The sequence below is a fragment of the Morone saxatilis genome, unplaced genomic scaffold, assembly GCF_004916995.1.
Source record: "Morone saxatilis isolate NCDOM2014 unplaced genomic scaffold, NCSU_SB_2.0 Contig3, whole genome shotgun sequence".
NCBI classification, from domain to species: domain Eukaryota; kingdom Metazoa; phylum Chordata; class Actinopteri; family Moronidae; genus Morone; species Morone saxatilis.
Window position 1 is genome coordinate 7,642,779 of NW_023339873.1, and position 19,967 is coordinate 7,662,745.

Here is a 19,967-nt window from a genome sequence, read left to right on the forward strand (position 1 = left end):
AAACCCCCACCCCCCCACCCCCCTCTTGTTAACTCCTGATGTGGATCCTGGTCTCAGGATCTTTGCCTCTTCCAGGATCAGAACATGGGCATGCTGAAACCCTGGAACAGTGGAGAGGAGAGCGACTGTTAGACAACCTTAAGGAGGAAATGTCTGCAGAAAGCAGCATGCATCGCTGTCTGCCAGTGTCATTTTTGTGATTACCACTAGGGGGCGCCAAAGGGGAGATTTTGTGACAATTGACAAATCAATTCACTTGTTTGACTTATTCAGATTTATTCACTTTCTTGACTCAAAGTGCAAAGTTTTACTCACCGACTCGTCCTCAATCATAGCTGCAGAGTCAAAGAAGTCTGGTCTTAATTCCGCTCTTTCACGTCTGTTCCTCGATGGCGGCTGGGAAGGACAAAAAGCCAAAATAAAGACATGAACAACGATAATTAATTAAGACAAGGATTCCTAATTTATCTTAATTTCTTCTGTGGGATTTCGTAAATCAAATGCGGTGAGACAAAGTGACGTCACTGACCAGGTCGATCACCATAGTGTCTTCAAACTCCTCGTTCATGTCCTCCAGCTGGCCCCGTGATGACATCATCACATCCTCGAAGATGGGCTCTGCGTCATCCTCCATCAACCCACGCCTAAACGAGAAATATCATTAACAGTAAGACAAGAAACGCAATTATAAAAGAAGACACATATCCATCTGTTTATCGTCTTATAAAAACAACTGTGGCCACTTTCTTATTTAACTGAGGACTGACATGAAACTAAAATGACTATAAAGTCATCTGCTTTTAAGGCTTGACACACTTACACAGTCTGCCGGACGCCCTGATTGCTGCGTGACTTGATGTAGTTCATGCCCGTCCGGTCCTTCCTGTTCACCTCTTCCATCTTCTGCTGACCGAGCCACGACATCTGCATCTGAGGACTGAAGACAAACGGAGGGTCAAATATACTCCTAAAAAAGTCAGCTGTGATGGGTTAACTACAAAATAAAGGGGATTCATTATTTTCATTATGTGTATGCACTCACTTGTGTACAAAGTCGTTCTCTGATCCGGGTTCTGAGTCCGGGTCTGGCAAGTGTTCTGCTGGTCTGTTCTCTCTGAGGACTGTTGAGGTGAGCTGAGGAGTCTGCAGCGCTCCCGGTGTCTGAAGAGTGTCATTGCGCATCAACCACGAGCCCTCAACAGTACTCTCCTCTGAAAATCAACACGCACAGAAAGTTCAGTTGCAAGATTCAGAGCAGCAAATGCAAATAACCTGTGTGTGTGTGTGTGTGTCCGTCTGCTCACCCTCGATGCGTTTCTTGTGTACCGGCGGTCGTCCCTTCTTGCTGCGGACTGAGCCGGCCTTGCTGCTGGAGCCCGATGTGACGGACATGTGGTCCTCGTCTCCTCCCGTCAGCAGGCTGTTCCTGTAGGAAATCAGCGGCAGCCACACGTCCTCCCGACGCTCCGACATCGACTCCGACATGAACTTCTCAAGGTACGAGTGGCTGAGGAGACAGAAACATAGTTGATTTTTTTTTTTTAATAACATAAACAAAGCTTTAGGTGTCAGATAGAGAAGGAAAAAAAAAAACATTGAATGGAGTACTTACACCGTCTTCTTGTCTTGGCGAATAAGTTTGGAGGAAAATTCGCTGAGAACCTCCAGGAAGGCCAGGTTGATTGGAGGAAACTCTGGTCCTCGTGGATTCTGGTACTTAAATGCAAACTCTATTCCATCCCTGATGTGAGAAAGAGAGAGAGCAAGAAACAGAGGTTAGAAATAGAAAAACAGACACAGTAAGAGTGAGAATAACAAGGAAAGACAATAAAAAGACTTTAGTGACAGAGAAACCAAAACTGAAATAAATAGAACTAGTAACTCGCTAGCAGCAAAAAGAGAGACTACTTAAATTTATTGGCTGCTGAATTGATTTTTCCCAGCTTAGTTGAAATCGAAAAATGTCTACTTTCACCAGTGTTTGGTTTACTACTCCCTCAGCATAGAAGCCATTTCGGGAATTTCACCAATAGCATCCGGTGTCCAGATTCAAATCAACACTACTTAAATAACCCAAAAACATTCTAATTCCTCGTGGTCTTGGAGCTCTAACCTCAGCTAAAGCATTCTTAAAATCCTTCATGTCTTAGAACAGAGCCCAGTCTTGTTCCCACTAGAGAAGAGTGTCTTACTTGTGCAGCGTGGCAACGGCCTCTCTGGTCTTGATCTGATCCAGACCAAAGGTAAGGGCGAAGCGGCGGGCCAGCTCCTTGATGCCGCTGACATGAGACGACGTTCGGTCCAGGTTGGGTCCTTGGTCCTGCAGCAGCTCATTGAACAGCTGCAACGCAAGTTCATAAAGTGTTTACGCAGGAGCACTCAAAACTTAGTGAATGCACGGTTTCAAGCCATAGAGCTGTGTCTGCAGCCTGTTATATTGTCTTCATCAGTGTCTTACCTGCTGCAGACTGAGGATGAGGGTCTTGGCACAGAGAATCTTGTCCGTCTGTCTGGTTTTACTCAGAGTCTCCTTGATGATGTCACCATAATCATTATAATACTGAGGCAGAGAAACAAAACCGTCAGAAACATGCAACAATCAACAATTGCATCAAAACCAGAACATTTGACATGCCAACGTAGTTTGTTTAAAAGAAAGCATCTTCTAAATCTGGATCTTCGAAAGCTGACTTCCTATGTTTATCCATTTCATTATGCCTTATTTTTTATGTTGATATTATGATATTTATGATATTAATGTCAAGTACAGATGAACAGCCACCTTCATGTAGTGTTTGAAGATGTCGGCAGCAGCGGGCATGTCTACGATGTCGTAGATGATGAGTTTGCAGAAAGCTGCGAGCAGGTTTCTCCTTTTGTGGAGGGCCTCGATCTTGTTGGCCTCGTCCTCCTCATCTCCCTCTACAGGCAAAGGGAAATATCAAATGAACAGGCGGCATTTTGTTGAACCATCTTCAAGCGGATCTCCTAAAAATAATGCGCTTGGTGTCCTGTAAGAAGTTGTTGCTCTCTCTTTCTCACCCATGCTCTGACTCTCATCGTCCTGGTCGATGAAGACGTGGTCCAGGACGAAGTTGAGCAGCTCGTTCTGCAGAGTGCTGTCTGGGTTGAAGACCAGCGGCTGGAGGCCCTCCCTGCCGCCGGAAGTCAGCTGGTGACTGAAGATCATCAGCAGGTCGCAGAGAAGCATGAACGCCTGAAAAAGAGGCACACACGAGGTGTTTTAATTTATCTGTTCATTTTACAACAAAGATTTTCTTTCTTGTGATAACAGACATATACAGGAATCTTTTTTTTTAATAGGTCAACAAAAGGATTTTAACCCGTTTCCTCATCACATTTTAAACAATTCCGGGCCTTAAAATATTCAATTTGATTTTTTGATACTATATTTAAATTTAAAATATCTATCTAATCTCCAGGGACTAAATAGCAACCCTAGTTTAATACTACTAATTATTCAGTGAAAGTAGAAAGTGTGAGCGGGTCATATCAGGTGTGTGTTGTTACCTGTTCTTTGACTGGTGTGTTGACGTTGGACAGGCACTGCTGGCACACAGCCAGGAAAGACTTCACCACTCTCCTGAGAGCCACAAGGTCATCCTGCATCATACACGTACAGACACACACACACACACACAAACAAACACACACACCATTAGCCACACTTTAACAGAAATTGATATTAAACAGCAGCATTGGTCAGGCTAAATGTCTGTCCCTGGTTAAACTGCACCAATAAAGTAATCAAACTTTAATGATTTCATTAAATCATCAACTCACTCCACTGAGGCGGAGGAATCAATACGCTTTGTGTTGATGCTGGTGGAGTCTGTCAAAGGGCTCAGGGAGCACAGTGGGACATGGTAGACTGATCCAATCATGATGATCGAGTTTTGTTTTTCTAATCTTGACACACTGGCCCAGTCCATTATATACATCAAAGTACTCTGCATAATTCAAATATAAGGGTGATGCCTTTATATTGCGTTAAATGCTACTGAAATGACATACAGCAGCATTTATCTCTGCACCGCCGAGACAGTAAATAGACAGGAATCAATGCTGTCATTGATTTCATAAGGATGTTTTATAGCTACAGGTGTCAGTCGCATTTTATACTGATATTGGTAGCATGTTCAAAGTGTGGGAATCGATCAGTCTGTAGAATTTCTCTAAGAAGTAGATCTGGTAGAAAATTAATCAGCAACAATTTTGAAAATCCATTAATCATTTAAGTCATTCTTAAAACACTTTGTTTGCCTTGATGTGGAGTGTGCCATATAAATAAAAGTGCCTTGCGATTATAGACCAAACGATTAATCAGTTAATTGAGAAAATAATCAAAAGCTAATAGTGAAGAATTCAGTTACATATACTGTGTGCACATGGTGAGTTTTTAAGTTGCTGTAGCACTATTGTAGTGTAGAACTATTGAACTTGAACTAAAAAAAACATCCTTCAATTATAATGCTGCACTGTAGGACATTTCCCAGGAGCAGATTAAAGGTTAAACTGTCTTAGATGTTTGGGCTTCAGTCCACACAAAATAACAGCCTTGGGATCTGCTGCCTCTCTGCGGTGTTTAAGTGTTAAATGAGATAGATTGGAAGTAAGCCCCTGAATCGGGGGGCTCTCTGCAGAAATACAGATAAGCTCCTGTCCCTCTAGGCCACAGCTGCTAAGACACAGCCGTCTTCACTGACCGAGAATAAACCTGGGATCTGTGAGCGTGCAGCGTTAAAGCTCTGTCAATGAAGTGAGTCCAGCACCTTGCTGGGAGCCCCCTCCGTGATCTTGACCAGCTGCCAGAGGATGGAGTAGTGGGAGCACTGCAGGGCCTGGACAGCTATCTGCTCCGGCATGGAGCCCTGCTCGATGCCCGCCTTCAGCAGCCGGTAGCAGTTTCCAAATAAATCCCACCGCGTCAAGTCGTGGGCACTGAGGCCGGAAACAAGAGGGAAACACATTAGGTTTTCATACTGTAAGTTAAGCCATCAAATGGATTTAGTGGAAGTTTTTATCCAGTCAGATTAACTTCTGAAGGCTACAGCCGAGACATATGTTTTGATGTGGAGTGTTAGTTGAGAACAAAAGCATCACCTTGACTGTACTGTAAGAAAGAGTCTTACTTGTGGAAGGCTGTGAGTCTCTTGAGAGTGGATAAAACATTGTAGATATCGTCATCATCGGCCTCCTCAGCCTGCAGAATAACAAACACCTGTTAGTGCATAAAGGCCAGACTACTATTTCTACTACTCACTTAAACACCCCCACGTATAAACACTGATATGCAACCAGTTTAAGATTCTACAAATTTGTCTTTTCCCTTCATACCTCCTGCAGCAGCTCTTCGACAGAGTGTGTAAAACGATCCGTCATCTCGTCAATGAGCTGTGAACGGGCGATGTCCACGCGGTTCATGATGGTGTACTCCTCGGAGCAGAGGATGCTGTAGGTCTTACTGCAGGCCTCGAGCACGTCGATCTCGATGTGCTTCTCCACCACCAGCCGGATCTGCTTCAGCAAGGCGTCGAGGTGCTTCTCCATGCGCCCGGCGCTGTACACGTCCAGGTCAAAGAACTGAGGGATCTGCAGCAGGTTGGCTACCTTTTCCGAGTCTGCCTGGTACTGTGGAGAAAGGAGATGGAGAGGTGGGAATTAAATGGAGAAGAAAGCGTACATGAAGACATACAGAGGCAGAAAGGAGAAAGGGACCCATCAATCAACATCTGATACTTGGTTTCTAAGATAAGATAGACTTTACTGAGCCCACAGTGGCGGAAATTCACTTGCTACAGCAGCTCCAGATATAACAGACAAGAAAATACACATTAAATAAAACATTTAATTAAAATAAAATAGAAAAATACAAAATATAATGAAAACATAATTAACATATAATTAAAAAAAATAGAATCAGAGTTGCATGTACACTATATACAGTTTATTTTATATACAGATGTGATTGACATGGAGCATTGCACAGGTCACAGCAGGAGGTAGTGGTGTTTCCCAGTTAGTAAAATACATTTAAGTATGTAGCCAGCACACTCGTCCAGAGTGGTGTTCATTCCATAACACTTCTCATGACTGCATAAGTAACAGCCTGATCGATTATTTTCGACAAACAGATCAGTCTCCCAGCCCGCTCATTAATCAGTGCCAGTAGCCTGTCTGTTGCTGGCCCTGTGCAAGCTGCGGGCTGGCTTTCAGGAAGGACTTACCTTGGACAGAAGCATGGGCAGAGCCATGATGAAGTGCTCTGTCAGTTTGTTCTTATCGTCTATCTGAGTCTTCCTCTCCTTCGCTGTCAGCACCTGGACAAGCAGATACAAAACTTTAGGTAAAATGTAAAAATAGGCAGGAAAAGGGTGATAAAGCAGTGATTTTGTGTGGAACTTTCAGTCCTCTCAATATGACCAGAGTAGTTAGAAAAAGTCTTCCTTTGCTACTTGTGTGTCTTGCTTGGATTAATCCCATTGTATCATTTAACTAATCTGTTTTTCTCATCGTCAAAACCATGACAAAGTAATCTATAAGGATCCATGACAAATCGATCTCATATTAAACATAAAGTAAGTTGTCTTGGAACACAGTCATGTAAATATTCTACATTATGACTACCACATCTAAATTTAGACAGATCAGTTTTATACACAGGGCTACTAGCAAAGAAAGTCTTCAACAGCATATAGTTATTTGATTGAGAGTTACTGTAGAGGTCATCAAGCCAACGTATCCTTGATTCTGAAGTTAACCTGAATTTTGATGTGTTCTGGATTTATATCTCTATGATTATTCCATAAATAAACCAAATATTATTGTTGTTTGCCTTCATTAAAACACAGAAAACAAAGAGTGGAGCACTGTTGACTTCCTGGGAACCAATTTTATGCATAGAGATTTTTAAATATCGCTCAAGGCTTCAGTTGGCAGGTATATTCACCTGCTCTCTCATTACATCAGACTCACCTTCAACTCGTGTACAATGCAAGGCGAATGCTGAGAGTGAAAACGATGTAAAGTGTGTATACTTGACCTACCCGTTTGCCGGTGCCTCTGCCCACAGGTGGATGCGCCTCTGCTGCCTGCCGGATGGTGCACACCATCAGCTCTATCAAAGCACTCTCCTGTCTGTCTGACAACACTGCAGAGACGGACAGAAGGAGTCAAACCAAACGAGAGAGAGACACAAACACACAAAGACGGCGGTGAAGGTCAGAAACAGAAAGAAAAGAGAGACTAAGAGACAGTTTCACGGAACAGGATTTCATTGCATCATCTATTCTAGTTGGTTTTTGGTGATGCTGTGCCTGACGAGAGAAGCATAAATCCTCTTCATAGGCTTAAAGAGAGAATAAGAATAGTGTGTGTATGTGTGTGTGTGTGGGTGCTGTGTGTGTGGTGTGTGTGTGTGTGTGTGTGTCTTACCCTCCTCTCCCTGCACAGGCTCCTCCAGCAAAAGTTCAGCCATACACTCCCAGTCTTTAAGCAGCTCCTGAGAGCTTTCCCACAATGAGTCCACAAGGTAGGCTGCATGTTCATGGAGCTACACACACAGAAAAAAAAAAAAAACTCAGTACATGATCAGGTTTTGTAAGCATTGTGTAAAATCCATGATGTTTTCCATCATGTGTAATAACACATCTGTAAGTGTGAGTGTTACCTCGCTCTCCAGAAAAAAGAGCACCAGCATGCGGATGAGATTTCCGTTAGGGCTGCTCCTCCCTCTGCGCTTAGCCAGGGCTTCTTCTGCCTGTGGGTCGTGACGACTGAACAACCTGACAGTCAGAGAGAGCGAGGGAAAAGAGGAGAGCGTGATTTAGTAAAGAGGAATAGACAGAAGCAAAGAGTGAAAAAGAGGGAAGATACAGTGAGAAGCAAATACGAGAGACTTTAGAAACCACTGCTGACAGCTGTTGACAATGACAAACAAGAGGCAACTAAAAATCAAGTTCAGCATTATTTCAAGCCAAGATAAGATAAAATAGGGAAGATCTCAAAATGTACTCACTTTCTGTGCAAGAACTCTCCTGCAGCGACTGCCACTGGTCGGTGGGCAGAGTAAACCAGGTGGTACACATTCTCACAGTCCTCATTGGACAAGGCGTCTTCACTGCCCCTGGAAAAAAGATAATCCAAATGAGCCAGAAAAAAAAATTGACCTCAAGTGTCGTATGAGTTTCATAAATAATATTTTTTTTGAAGAGAGTTTAAGAGTTACATGAAACTAAATGAATTTAACATATAAAGAGATGAAGCAAAAAGCTTTAAAGTTTCTCACTGCAGGATGAGTGTGACCAGTCTGATGGCCTCCACAGCCACATCATACTCCTTATCCAGTGTCATTGATACTATGCGGTCCTGTCAAAACAGATATAATTGAACAGAGGAAGAACTGGGATCACTAACAAGAAATGCAACAGAAATCAGAAAATGTAAAAATCCAAACATTCCTCAAATCTACAGTTTAAAAGCAGCCCTGATTGTTGTTTTCATTCTTGTGGCTGTTACCTTGAAGCGGTTGGTGAAAAGCTCTAACTTGGGGAACAGTTCTCGGTTTGTGTACAGGTTCTGCAGAGCTTTCAGGCACTTCAGACGCACCTCTCCTTGCTGAAAAAGACAGAGAGACAGTTAAAGAAACATCTCAAAGGAAAGCCGATTCTGGTGGCTAAAGGTCTACCATTCTGTTTTTGTGTCAATATCACCAGACACATTAAATCAAATTAAGTAGTGGTGCACCGAAATGTGAAGAAAACATCAACTAAGTGTTGAAGAAATGTGAGAAAAAACCAACAACAGTTAGCTGATGGTGTGACTGTGTGCTTACCCTATCGTGTAGTGTCCAACCAACATATTTCAGGTAACTATCATTAAGAAAAGCATCGCTGTACATCTTCATCCACACTCCGATCTCTTCGATACAGATGGCTCGGATTTCAGCAATGGCATCCCTAGAAAACAGTACAATCACCACATTATTATTATTATTATTATTATTATTATTATTATTATTAATTATTAACATCGACAACACATGACAAAAACGTTTACACCACCATCATCGGGACTAAGAATGGGCAGTTAAGCATCAACCAGCACAAAGTGTACCTGTAGCGATGCACAAAGATTCCCTTGAAGATGGAGTTCATCATATTCTCTATTTCATCTTGGTTTTCCTGAAGCTGCAAGGACAAAAACACCAAGTTACAGGCAACACAGTCAGTGGACAGGACATTTTACAGACATTTTAATATGTAGCACAGTATCTCAACAAGCTGAATGGTGATAACAGCTGTTATTCCTAATAGTTAACAATCTGAAAAGTCCCATTAAACACCAGCCAACCTCCTTCCTCTTCTGTAGCAGCAGTTCCAGCTTCTCATTGGCTCGTTTGCCGGCTATTTTGTTCCTCTCTGCCTCGTACTGTCTCTGGGTGTTGTCCTGGTGAATGCTCAAGTTCAGCGCCACGTTCACCAGCGCTGTCATCAGCTTCATGGCTATGCAGAGGATTAACATAATAGGACTCAGTGATAAACACACACTCAAATGCTTCAGACATTTCCTCGCAGGATCTTTTGAAAAAATTTATTGTACCAAACAAAAAACTAAAATCTGATATATAAAAATGCATAAAAAGGTGCTCATAAAGCTTGTGTCACTACCTGCTAACGTGGAGGTGTGTCTAAAGGCTCGCACTTGAGAGTCGGACAGCCCGGTGAGGAGGGAGATCACCGTGTCCATCATGTACTCGTCGTAGATGATGCTGTACTGACACTGGCGGATCAAGACGCTGATAAACTCGCAGAAGTTGTAGCGGAACTTCTTCCACATAGGCCCTGGCATGGTGAGAGGATAATCCCCGCTGTCCTGTTGACAAAAACAGAGAGAGACTTCATTATCGATCAGAATCATGTGGTTCAAGCCTCTGTGCTCTGAAGGGTTTTTGTAGGAAAGGACGAACAATTTTCTTTCATCCATCATATTCACTTCTTCTGCTCAGACAGCACGCAAACTCTATGATCTTTGCGGCTGACTGTTGATAACAGGTTCAGGGTTGTAATTTATAAGGGGCAATATCAGATGTGTGTCTTCAGGCAGTTGGGTTATTTGCAGCTGTTAAACAAATGGTTGTCATAGCAGCGACACAGATGTGTGTATGCTCGGGCTCGTTTTCAGTAACATGGGCACTTTTGTTCAGTCTGGCTGCGTGTCATGATTTTCTGGTCGAGGTTAAGAAAACATTTGTTACCAATAAAGGAGACCAGAACTCCTTTTATCTGCTCAACCACTGCTATTTGTGCGTTCCCCCCTTTTCTGTCAAAAATGTGTCATGTGGTGAGGAGCTGGTAAAAAAACCAACGAAAAAGAAAACCAACTGAAAACTGATGTGAGAGGCTGGAGTGACTTTGATCTTTTATTGTGTGATATAAATCACATTGCAACCACCATAAATACATCTTTTTCCAGAATTTTCTGTTCAGGCTTAAAAAAAAAAAACTGGTTTGATAGAGACATAAAAGTATGAATCCAAAGTAGAACTGATTGTAAGCCTTCATTATCCCATGGAGGATTATTCCTGCACACACTGCTTCTCTAAAAAAAAAAACAACTAATAAATACAGCACTACATATTTGCAACCAATTACATGACAACAATTTCACTGACACTGAACAATAATAATATAAATGATATAAATAAGCAGACAACAGTTACCTCATCAAACTCTTCAGTCATCTTGCGGATGATCTCTGCATTCTGCATGTTCCTGAACATCTCAATCCTCACGGTGCCTGGTTACAGAACAATAATGATTGATTTATTCCAGTTGTTTCACACATACACACAGAACAACTGGTGTCAGGGCGGCTGTGGCTCAGGAGGTAGAGCGGGTCGATCCCTGGCTACTCCTGCTGCAGGTCCATGGGCAAGATACGGAAGACCAATATTTTATTCTGATGCTGTTGCGTCCGTGTATGAATGCGTGTGTGAATGTGACATGTAGTGTAAAGTGCTTTGAGTGGTCAGAAAGCTAGACAGGTTCTACAGAAGGGCAGTCCTTTTACCATTTCACTATGCTGCAGCAGTTTCACGAGTCTTACCTTTGCACCCCGAGCACTGGATGAAAAAATTGATGAGGTCCAGCAATGCCAGGTCTCTGTCCTGTTTGTATGACTCGATCCACTCGTCCACCACAGACTGTACACACACACACACACACACACACACACAGAGCAAGATAAAGAAACATGCACAGTCACAACAGGGAGATTTATAAATGTCTTCTTTTACATTGGAAAACTTTCTTTACAAAGAGAACAAACTTGAGTTGAGTGCAACAAGGTTTTTTTTAAAAGAATCATCTTGTGCGATATAAGCACGAACAATTAAATGTATTTGATTGAATAATGCAAATATTTTACAAGTTTATATTTTGAGCATAGACACTTCTAAAAAATGAAAAACACAACTACATTCACCCACCTGCATGGCACTCTTGCCCAGTTTGACCACTTCAAACAGAGTGACGGGGTCTCCGCCGTCTCCATTATGTTGAGCCACACCGTTGGCTTTCCCTCGCCCTCTCGCTACGCCCACAGCCTTGTCTGTCGGTGACTTCCGAGGCTTCTTATTGGACGTCTGTGGGGACACAGATGTCATAAACACAGGTTGGAAGCAAAGAACCAAAACACTCCTGTTCACACAAACACAGAGGGAGCATCCACTGACGGAGACACATACCGGGGCTTGTTTTCCTGGTCTCCCTCTCTTCTTCTTGCCTTTCACCTCTGGATCTTCCATCTCGCTCATGCTCATACTTAAGCCCACTGCGTCTGTCGCCCCAGACTCATTGGACGAGTCCCTGAGAGAACAAAAACACATATGATTCACATGCATTCATCTTTTATTCGTCCACAGAGCAAATTAAATGTTCAGTTCCAAAAGGACAGATAATGCTCTTTACAAAAGTGAAACTATAGGGGATGGAAGCAAACCAAACTACTTGTTTTAGTGAAGTATAAACATAGACACACTCCACTTGTGTTTTGAAGGGTTTGAGCAGACACAAATGCGAGTCATTTACAAAGTTAAAACATAGGTTTAGGTAAAAGGGCCGCAGAGGGGTTACCAGTTATATCCACTCCTAAAAAATAACTAGAGGGATTCAAAGGAATACATTTTTTCTACAGTACATTAAACGCATGCAATTTCCTTATTCTGTGGTGTGTTTCACTCACTGTAGGACGGGGAGCTCCGAAGTGATCATCCTGCTTAATGGGGGTGGCGGTGAGGTGCGTAACTCTGCTTTTGTGTGTCTTCAGGACTGAGTGTGTTTCAGGTCCAAAGATAGAGATATAAGACAGCTGCTCGGTTGGGGGAAAGTTCAGGAGAGGGCAGGGAGGAGAGGCTCCGGGACGGTCTGCACTCAACTTGCTGGCACTTAACTCTCTTCAGCTCCTGCAACAAAAACACGGAGAAAGAGAGAAAACAATTAAAACATACATTTCCAAACAAATCCAACCAGTAACAGCCATAAATGATACAGGTGCTCTGTTGCTGCAATACTTGGTGCAATAGTTCAGGATGTGCACATAAACAGAAACCTGATTTAGATACTAAAAACTATATCAGCTCAGATCACTGATGATTTATTAAACAAAACTGTAACAAATAACTGTTAATCTGTAAAGTGGGTTTTTGTTTAACATTAGTTAACACCTGACAGTTTATATGATGCATGAAGGCTCCGTGTCCAAAGTGTCACAACTGTAAAATGTCACTGAAAGCAGAGAGAGACGGTTCAATCCTTCAGTCTGGTCGATCAGGCCATGGAGGTGGAAATGGGGAGAGGAGGACACCAACTGGCCGCTTTGAGAACTACAACAGCAAAATATTGTGGGACGGGTAATGAGGATTTGTACACAGGAGTGTTGTAAACAATTTAAAGAACAGCCATTTTTTTTGGTTTTTCTTTTTTAGAAATGTACAATATTGCATAAACAAAGTATGCTTTCTTTATTAAATTAAGAGTGAGATCAGCTTATAGTGTGAAATTAAATTATAGCATTTTAAACTTTGTGAAAGTAGAATCGAAGACTTGCCCTCCGGTTTAACAGTAAAACTGTTTTTGTTAGACAAAAGAGATCAATATGATTTTCAGAAATCCTTTCCTGAGTTGTGAAAATTCCCAGGTGCCACAATTGATATAAACTCAATGAAACAATCCCAAAATGCCTTGCAGCCAGAGCTTAGACAGCGGGTAAATTTCTCATTCAGAAGACAGGCAGGTAAGTTAATTACAATATCAGTTATTGACCTGTTCATATGCTAATGAGGGCAAAGAGCAGAGGAGGAGCAATGCCACTCTCAACCACAAGAGGCAGTATGATCCACAAAGTCCTCTGCCCAAAGTCTTTCTCCAAACTGCTTAATTGAGTTTTAACTGGGGGAAATGGCCTCAGAAAAATCAGTTAATATTCATTTAACTCACAGCTCAGTCCCAGTCCAGTTCTGTTCACCTACAAAGTGTTTTAGGAGTGTATTCTCCCCAGAGTGTGTGTGAGTGTATATGTGTGTGTTTGAAAGTAGGTCTGGGCAACAGTAGGGGGCAGGCTAAGAGAGTGTGTATTTAAATACAGTCTTCCACACAGTGTTTGTACTGAGGAATAGCACGGGCAGGAGAGCCCCCTGTTTCACCAGGGTGAACTGCACACTACGAGAGACAGACACACACACACACACACACACACACACACACACCTCTGTCTGGCTCAGTGTTCTCCCACAATCAGGTTGTCATCTGAGCAAACAGCAAGACTGGGAGAAAGAGACTCAAGGGGAACACAGGATTTCAGTCATTACAACCACAGACTATTTTTAAAGTCAGTATATGATGTCTAGTTGGGTGCAATAATCTTTAATAAAATCAGAAGTTGGCCTTTTTCAAACTTCAACAGGCAGAGCCCACAGGCTGGGATTTGACCTGCTTGCATGCACATAAGCTTCTGATCGATTTTGGCGCTTGATATTCCTGCTGCGCACATATTAAACCTACAAAAGGATCGAGAAGCCCGATTCTGCTGACATGGCTGCACATATAAATGGCGTGGGAAATAATCCCGGCCGTCTGTGGCACAGCATGCGAAAACTTAGACGGACAAGGCAGAGAGGTTAACTTGCATAAATGCCACGATAAAGATGACAAATCCACCTGCTTTTTTTTTTTTAAAGATTCTTTATATGTTACCAGAAGATGTGGTTTTTTTTTCTGCACATAGAAGCTCTGCGACAGCATTAAAAATTTATTTAATAAAAAGCAACTGGGGAATTTAATGTGCAACTTTGGCTGACGTCTAAGAAAACAACCTGAATAAAAAGAAAACTCGAAACAGGAATACTTGAATAAAAGGAATATGACCTTAAATTCTGGGACGTCATACAAAAGGGTTTCAACAACAAAGATGTAAATGTGAATAAAGAGAAAAAAAGCTTCAGGGCCGTGTTCATCTTGCACCTCCAGCCCTGAAGTACATTAAGTTGTGTGCAAAGCTTTTTTCTCTCCTCTTTCAATTTAATTAGATTTAAGACTCTCAGTATTTTTTTTTAAATGACAGAAAGAATACTTAATTTATTAACATTTTAAAGGAAAGTAAAACAAGACAGAACTATAATAATATTTCACCTACACCCACTCATGAGAAAACCAAAATCACATCCCTACTAAAAAAATCATGTAGCAATTGTAATTGTGAGAGCGGTTTACAATACCCACAGCACATATATTTACATTATATATAGGTAGCCGAGGAGATCAACCCTCATCCTGGTTGTTTTGTACACTACAGAGTGTTCCCATTAAGGCCAGTGGCACAGATACCATACAGCTAACTGAACCATTTGATTTGGGACACTGGGTAACAGTAAACAATCTGGAGACAGGAACACCTAAGAAACGTGAGGGACAAATTCCTGTCCAAAAACGGACATGAAAAAATATTAAATTCTCCCTCTTATGTAGAAGTGGGAAGAGAATCTGTGTGTAATTGACAGGACGGTGATCAAAGATGGCGGTGTTAATGAATTATCACCTCATTTAGTCTTGTCTAATCATCTTGAGTGATTTTAATTTGCAGATTAATCCCACTAAAACACTTCATTCAAAGAGCCAGCTCTGGCTGAAAATAATCAAGACGTAGATGCAAGACACTATATGCACAGTCAAATGATATTGCTCCTCCAATCGCTGACACTTCAGACTGATAATTAGCGTTCATTTATAACTAATTAATAATAAGCTAGTACAAAATGTAGCAAAGTAACTGGGTTCAAGCCACAGTTGTGCAGCTTCAGAGCACCGAAAAGCGGAGGCAGGACTGCTCTTGTTATGTAATTTCACCACTGTCCCACCTGCTAACTTTCCCATCGAGTGCTGCACATGCCTCCCCCACCTCCACCTCCACCTCCACCTCCACCTCCACCTCCACCTCCATCCCGCTGTACTTCAGAATGTTATATCTCACTGCTTATTTTTTTATACCTCAACACACCTCTGAGTCCCTCCATCATCAGATTAACTTCCTCTGGAGGGACAGAAGCTAACTTCATTTGAGTCAATCCCTGTCTCGTGTTTTTTTTCTCACTCCTGAGCAACATCGAAAGACAGGAACGGTAAAAAGAGTACGCGTGAGAGCTGGGAGCCTGCCCCGACCCATTATCGACCAACAACTAAATAATCCTCGATGCACATTGGGTTTCCTCATTTTCTCGACACATTGGCACTCTCTCTTGCTTTCTCACACTGGCACACACACACACACACACACACACACACAGATTGTAGCAGCTTCAACAGGAGGCTATGAATAATTTGCAGTGAGTCTCCCAAACTGTTCTTCAATTTTTAGAGGACAGGCTAGAAGCTGCCAATAGCATTCACTTTGTACTACTTCTTGCCTTTTTCTTAGTGCAGTGCCATTTACTCTAATGGCACAACAAACTCTCCCTATAAATAAATCTCAGTTTTATAATAACAACAGTTCCTGCCAAAGCAAAATATTGTGAAGGCACTTTCCTGTTCACTGAGTTTAGTACATTTTGGCTGCACTGTGACCGTCTCTGCTCTAAACTGAGCTCTGTTGTCCCTGTTAACTGATCAACGTGTGTGGTCATGCAAGCTTGGAGGGAAAATGCTAGTTCAAATGTCTTGTTTCGTCTGACTAGCAGTCAAAAAAACAAAAAAAAATGTATTACATTTACGATCACAGACCTGCAAAAAGCCAGAACCAGTGATTTTTCTTTCTTTTTAAAAAAAAAAAAGTAATCGATTCATATTAATAAATTGTTTCAGCTCCAGTTTACTTTAATCTAATAGATGACCGTTGCCTCGCATTTTCTCATTCGCTATTGAGCCACTATATTAACTATGTACATTTTTCAGCACTTTCTTTTAGCAAGTGAACCATGTTTAAATATTGCAAGGGAAGAAAAAAAAAGGAGCCACCAGTCAGCAAGTTAGATAGAGAGCTGCAGGTAAGAAGTGCAAACCTTAAAGTGTATTATATATACACATCATACACACCAAGGTATCCTGTCATATTAATAACCACTCATGCTGATCAATGTAGCACAGCATATATATTCCAAACGCCTTGAAATACATTAAAGGACAAAGAAAAGTAAGAAAAGTTAACTTCTTACATTTATTGGTACAAGACAGAGCTAATGTTCTCACTTGGTAACAGTTATACACACAGTTACTTTAAACTCTGCCAGTAGAGGGGTTTAACTCTGGCAGTAGGAATGCAGACATTTGTACAGCTGGTTGCTGGTTGAAGGACAGTTTCCCTACATTCATGCATTTCAAAGAATTTGCCCTCCTGATTCCAGGAGGTGTGACAGACTGTGTTTGTGTCTGTACAATTCATCTCAAGGAGTGTCAAAGAGGATAAGGAGAGCTTGATCTCTAATAAATCTGTCCAGAAACATTACCTGGGCTGAACCTTCTATAAATCCCTAAATAAATACAATGAATTACAGCCCAGTTGGAATAATAAAACTTCATGTAGCCACTTTCAAACGGAAAGGCCAGGCCAACAGAACCATGTCCTCTTTATGTGGAACATTAGGAGCTAATACCCATATAAAATGTAATACGGACTTCTCTGTTTGGAACAAATAACAGTGTGTGCAGGTTGTTTTGCTTTTGACACACAGGTGTTGGTGAGCTTCTGAAAAACTATACATACCGTCCAAAAGTCTGGTCTTAATGGGGAACTTAACAGTTAAAGAACAGGGGAAAAAACTTTTATACTATTGTTTGACGTGCTCATCTTTGTCTGCTACAATGCTGCACTATCTACACATACTGTATGTTTGCATAAGAGTTTTATTACACAACACCTCAATAGCACTTTATCTGGTTTATAAGTGGCGACACGTTAGATATTCAGCAGGTAACTGTAGTCACTCATGTTTAAGACACACTCGGGGTTAGGCGGCGCAGTAATAAGTGCTCCTTCAGAGGCGCTAAAACAAACCCTGATGTTAACTATCTCTGGTCTGCCGAGTCACTTCATCCTCCCTGTGTGTGTCTGTGTCTGTGTGTGTGTGTGTGTGTGTGTGTCTACTTAAGAGAGAGTGGAAGACAGAGAGACAACGAGCGAGCATCTGAGAACCACTTAACATGCATGACATGTTCTCTAGGAGGCAGGCCGGCGTTGCTATAGCAACTGGTGTGGGTCATAAGCCCGGCGGTGACGGCATATTTGATTGGCTGAGAGGAGACAGGAGGGACCACAGTGAGAGGGGTGGGGGCGGCAGAGCAGAACATAACGGGACCAGTTACAGATCCAATCAGTGCTCCATGAAATCTGACTTACAGACTCTTACAGGACTCCTCCAGCACAGCAGAAAAGTTATTGACAGATCACTTTCTCTCTCAGACAATTCTGTTGACGTTCACGTGCATGCGTCACATAGCTAGCTAGCTAAAATTAGCCTGATGTTTCCTTCCATGTGGACACCATTCAATCCCACCTCAAAAACACTGTGTAGCTGTGCAATCCACGGAGGAGATTTATGGGTAAAGTGTGATTAAAAGCAACGGTGCCAAGACAAATGGCTTCAGGGGGAAAAAAAAACTGCAAAACTTCTTCTCCAGTTTAACCTGGCCCAACTCTTGCCAGAAAGCAACATGATAAATGTCATCCGCCAAGGGTTCTGACGTTCAAGCACACAATGCCTGAGTCTATATTAGAAATCAATATGCACTGTTTTGGTGTGTGATAAGCCTTCAAACTCATTTCCTTCCTGGATCTTACTTAATTTTTCTGCTGTTTACCTTAAGACATGAAATGATAGTCACTTTAATATCTTTATATAGTTGTATAATCAATGATTACAGTATCATAAACTGCAATGTTTTGGTATCTAATAAGCCTGAAAACTACTGGATCTATTATTCAAACCGGGTTGCAACTGTATGAGATTTTCACGAGAACCGTCCAATAACTGTTTCAGGTACAGTATTATACAATTATTGTTACTATTATCATCATCAGATAGATAGATGGATACTTTATTTATCCCGAGGGAAATTCAAGCAGTTACATTGAAGAATGAAAACAGAAGTGTTATAAATTTTAAAAATGTCCTTTAGTAACCCTAATAAGGTAGAATCAATATCCTAGATAATCAAATGTACACCGTATGATAACCATCAATTGTCAAACCACAACATCTGTATCCAGGTGTTTCGGTGGCTACGTGAATACCTCAATATCTCCAAAAAAAGGTACCGCCATAAAAAGAAAGTTATTGACAGCAATTGATAACATGGAGCCAGTTGAGGCTCAGTCATAGTTCTTTTAGTGATGCTGCTCGTGATCTTGCAAAGCCATTTCCAGTGCAGAGTCTCTCCACGCTAAGTGTCACTATGGAGAAGTGAAGAAATACTTACTGCAAAAGACTCTTTTTTACAGAAGCAAGACTCATTTATAATTTCTAGCAGGCAAAGCAATTTCCAGAGGCAAACTTCTTTCCCCAGGCTTCACTAATGATAGAGAGTAAACAGAATCACACAACGGTATAATGATGAATGCGTGACACAACCTGATTATGTATGACGCATCCAGCCAGTGATGCGGCCGTGCTTTGACAATCAACGGGTGAAATCCTATTCAAAGTAATAAATCAGTTCCAGAGCCAGAGGTTTCTATGGTGAGACACCCTGACAGAAAAGAATAAATCTGATTTTACAAAATACCTCTCACCGAAGCTAAAGTCTTTTTTCATGGTCACTTCACGCCCTTCAACTGTGAAAGGGATTTTTTTTTTTGGGGGGGGAGGGTTGAAAATAAGTATTGAATAATTGGCTTTATCATTTCTCACATTTAAAAAAAATAAATAAATGCTCCTGTTTTGGGGCAAAACATCTTATCAGCTGTACTAAAACAACAGCTACGCCATTATGGCATAAATAAAGACGGCCACAAAATAGCGCGCAGCTTATTATTATGTATTATTTCAGTGACAGCCAAAAGAAACCTCTTTCCCTCCTTCAGCAGTGAGCTCTGAGAGTGCAGGGTCAATGACACTACAGCACCACTGCTGCTCATAATAATTCAGCATCACTTGTAACGGTGACACTTCAGCAAGGTGGAATGCCGGTTGCCATGCAGGGTCAAAACTTTTACTGCCTTCATACAAATATTTCAATATTCCAAATTAAGACATGATAATGTATACCCAAAGCAGCCCTGACATACATTACTTGAAGCACGGAGTTGCGCTTGGTACTATACAATCGTTCCCTTGCATTTTCCAGCAACAGAAAGAGGATTTAACAGGTGATGTTTGCAAAAAGAGCTGGTCTTGCAAATATGTTTCTGAAAACTCAGCACACACACACACACACGCACACACACACAACACGCACACACAC

The 19,967-nt window shown here is 41.7% G+C and overlaps 1 protein-coding gene across 1 annotated transcript; it reads right to left on the minus strand.

The window, feature by feature from the left end:
* On the minus strand, window positions 1-12,293 carry stag1a (stromal antigen 1a). Its single transcript, XM_035674539.1, has 31 exons — window positions 12,265-12,293; window positions 11,768-11,888; window positions 11,510-11,665; window positions 11,128-11,224; window positions 10,742-10,818; window positions 9,690-9,894; window positions 9,373-9,524; window positions 9,136-9,209; window positions 8,855-8,978; window positions 8,539-8,637; window positions 8,309-8,388; window positions 8,039-8,146; window positions 7,691-7,805; window positions 7,456-7,573; window positions 7,068-7,171; window positions 6,249-6,341; window positions 5,359-5,652; window positions 5,154-5,224; window positions 4,794-4,962; window positions 3,532-3,624; window positions 3,043-3,217; window positions 2,783-2,922; window positions 2,459-2,560; window positions 2,193-2,341; window positions 1,613-1,741; window positions 1,305-1,507; window positions 1,043-1,211; window positions 821-937; window positions 530-644; window positions 316-396; window positions 1-101 (listed from the first exon to the last, which is right to left on the minus strand). The coding sequence occupies exons 1-31, from the start codon at window positions 12,291-12,293 to the stop codon at window positions 78-80; spliced, it is 3,783 nt and encodes a 1,260-aa protein (XP_035530432.1). The 3' UTR covers window positions 1-77.
* Between the last annotated feature and the right edge of the window lie 7,674 nt (window positions 12,294-19,967).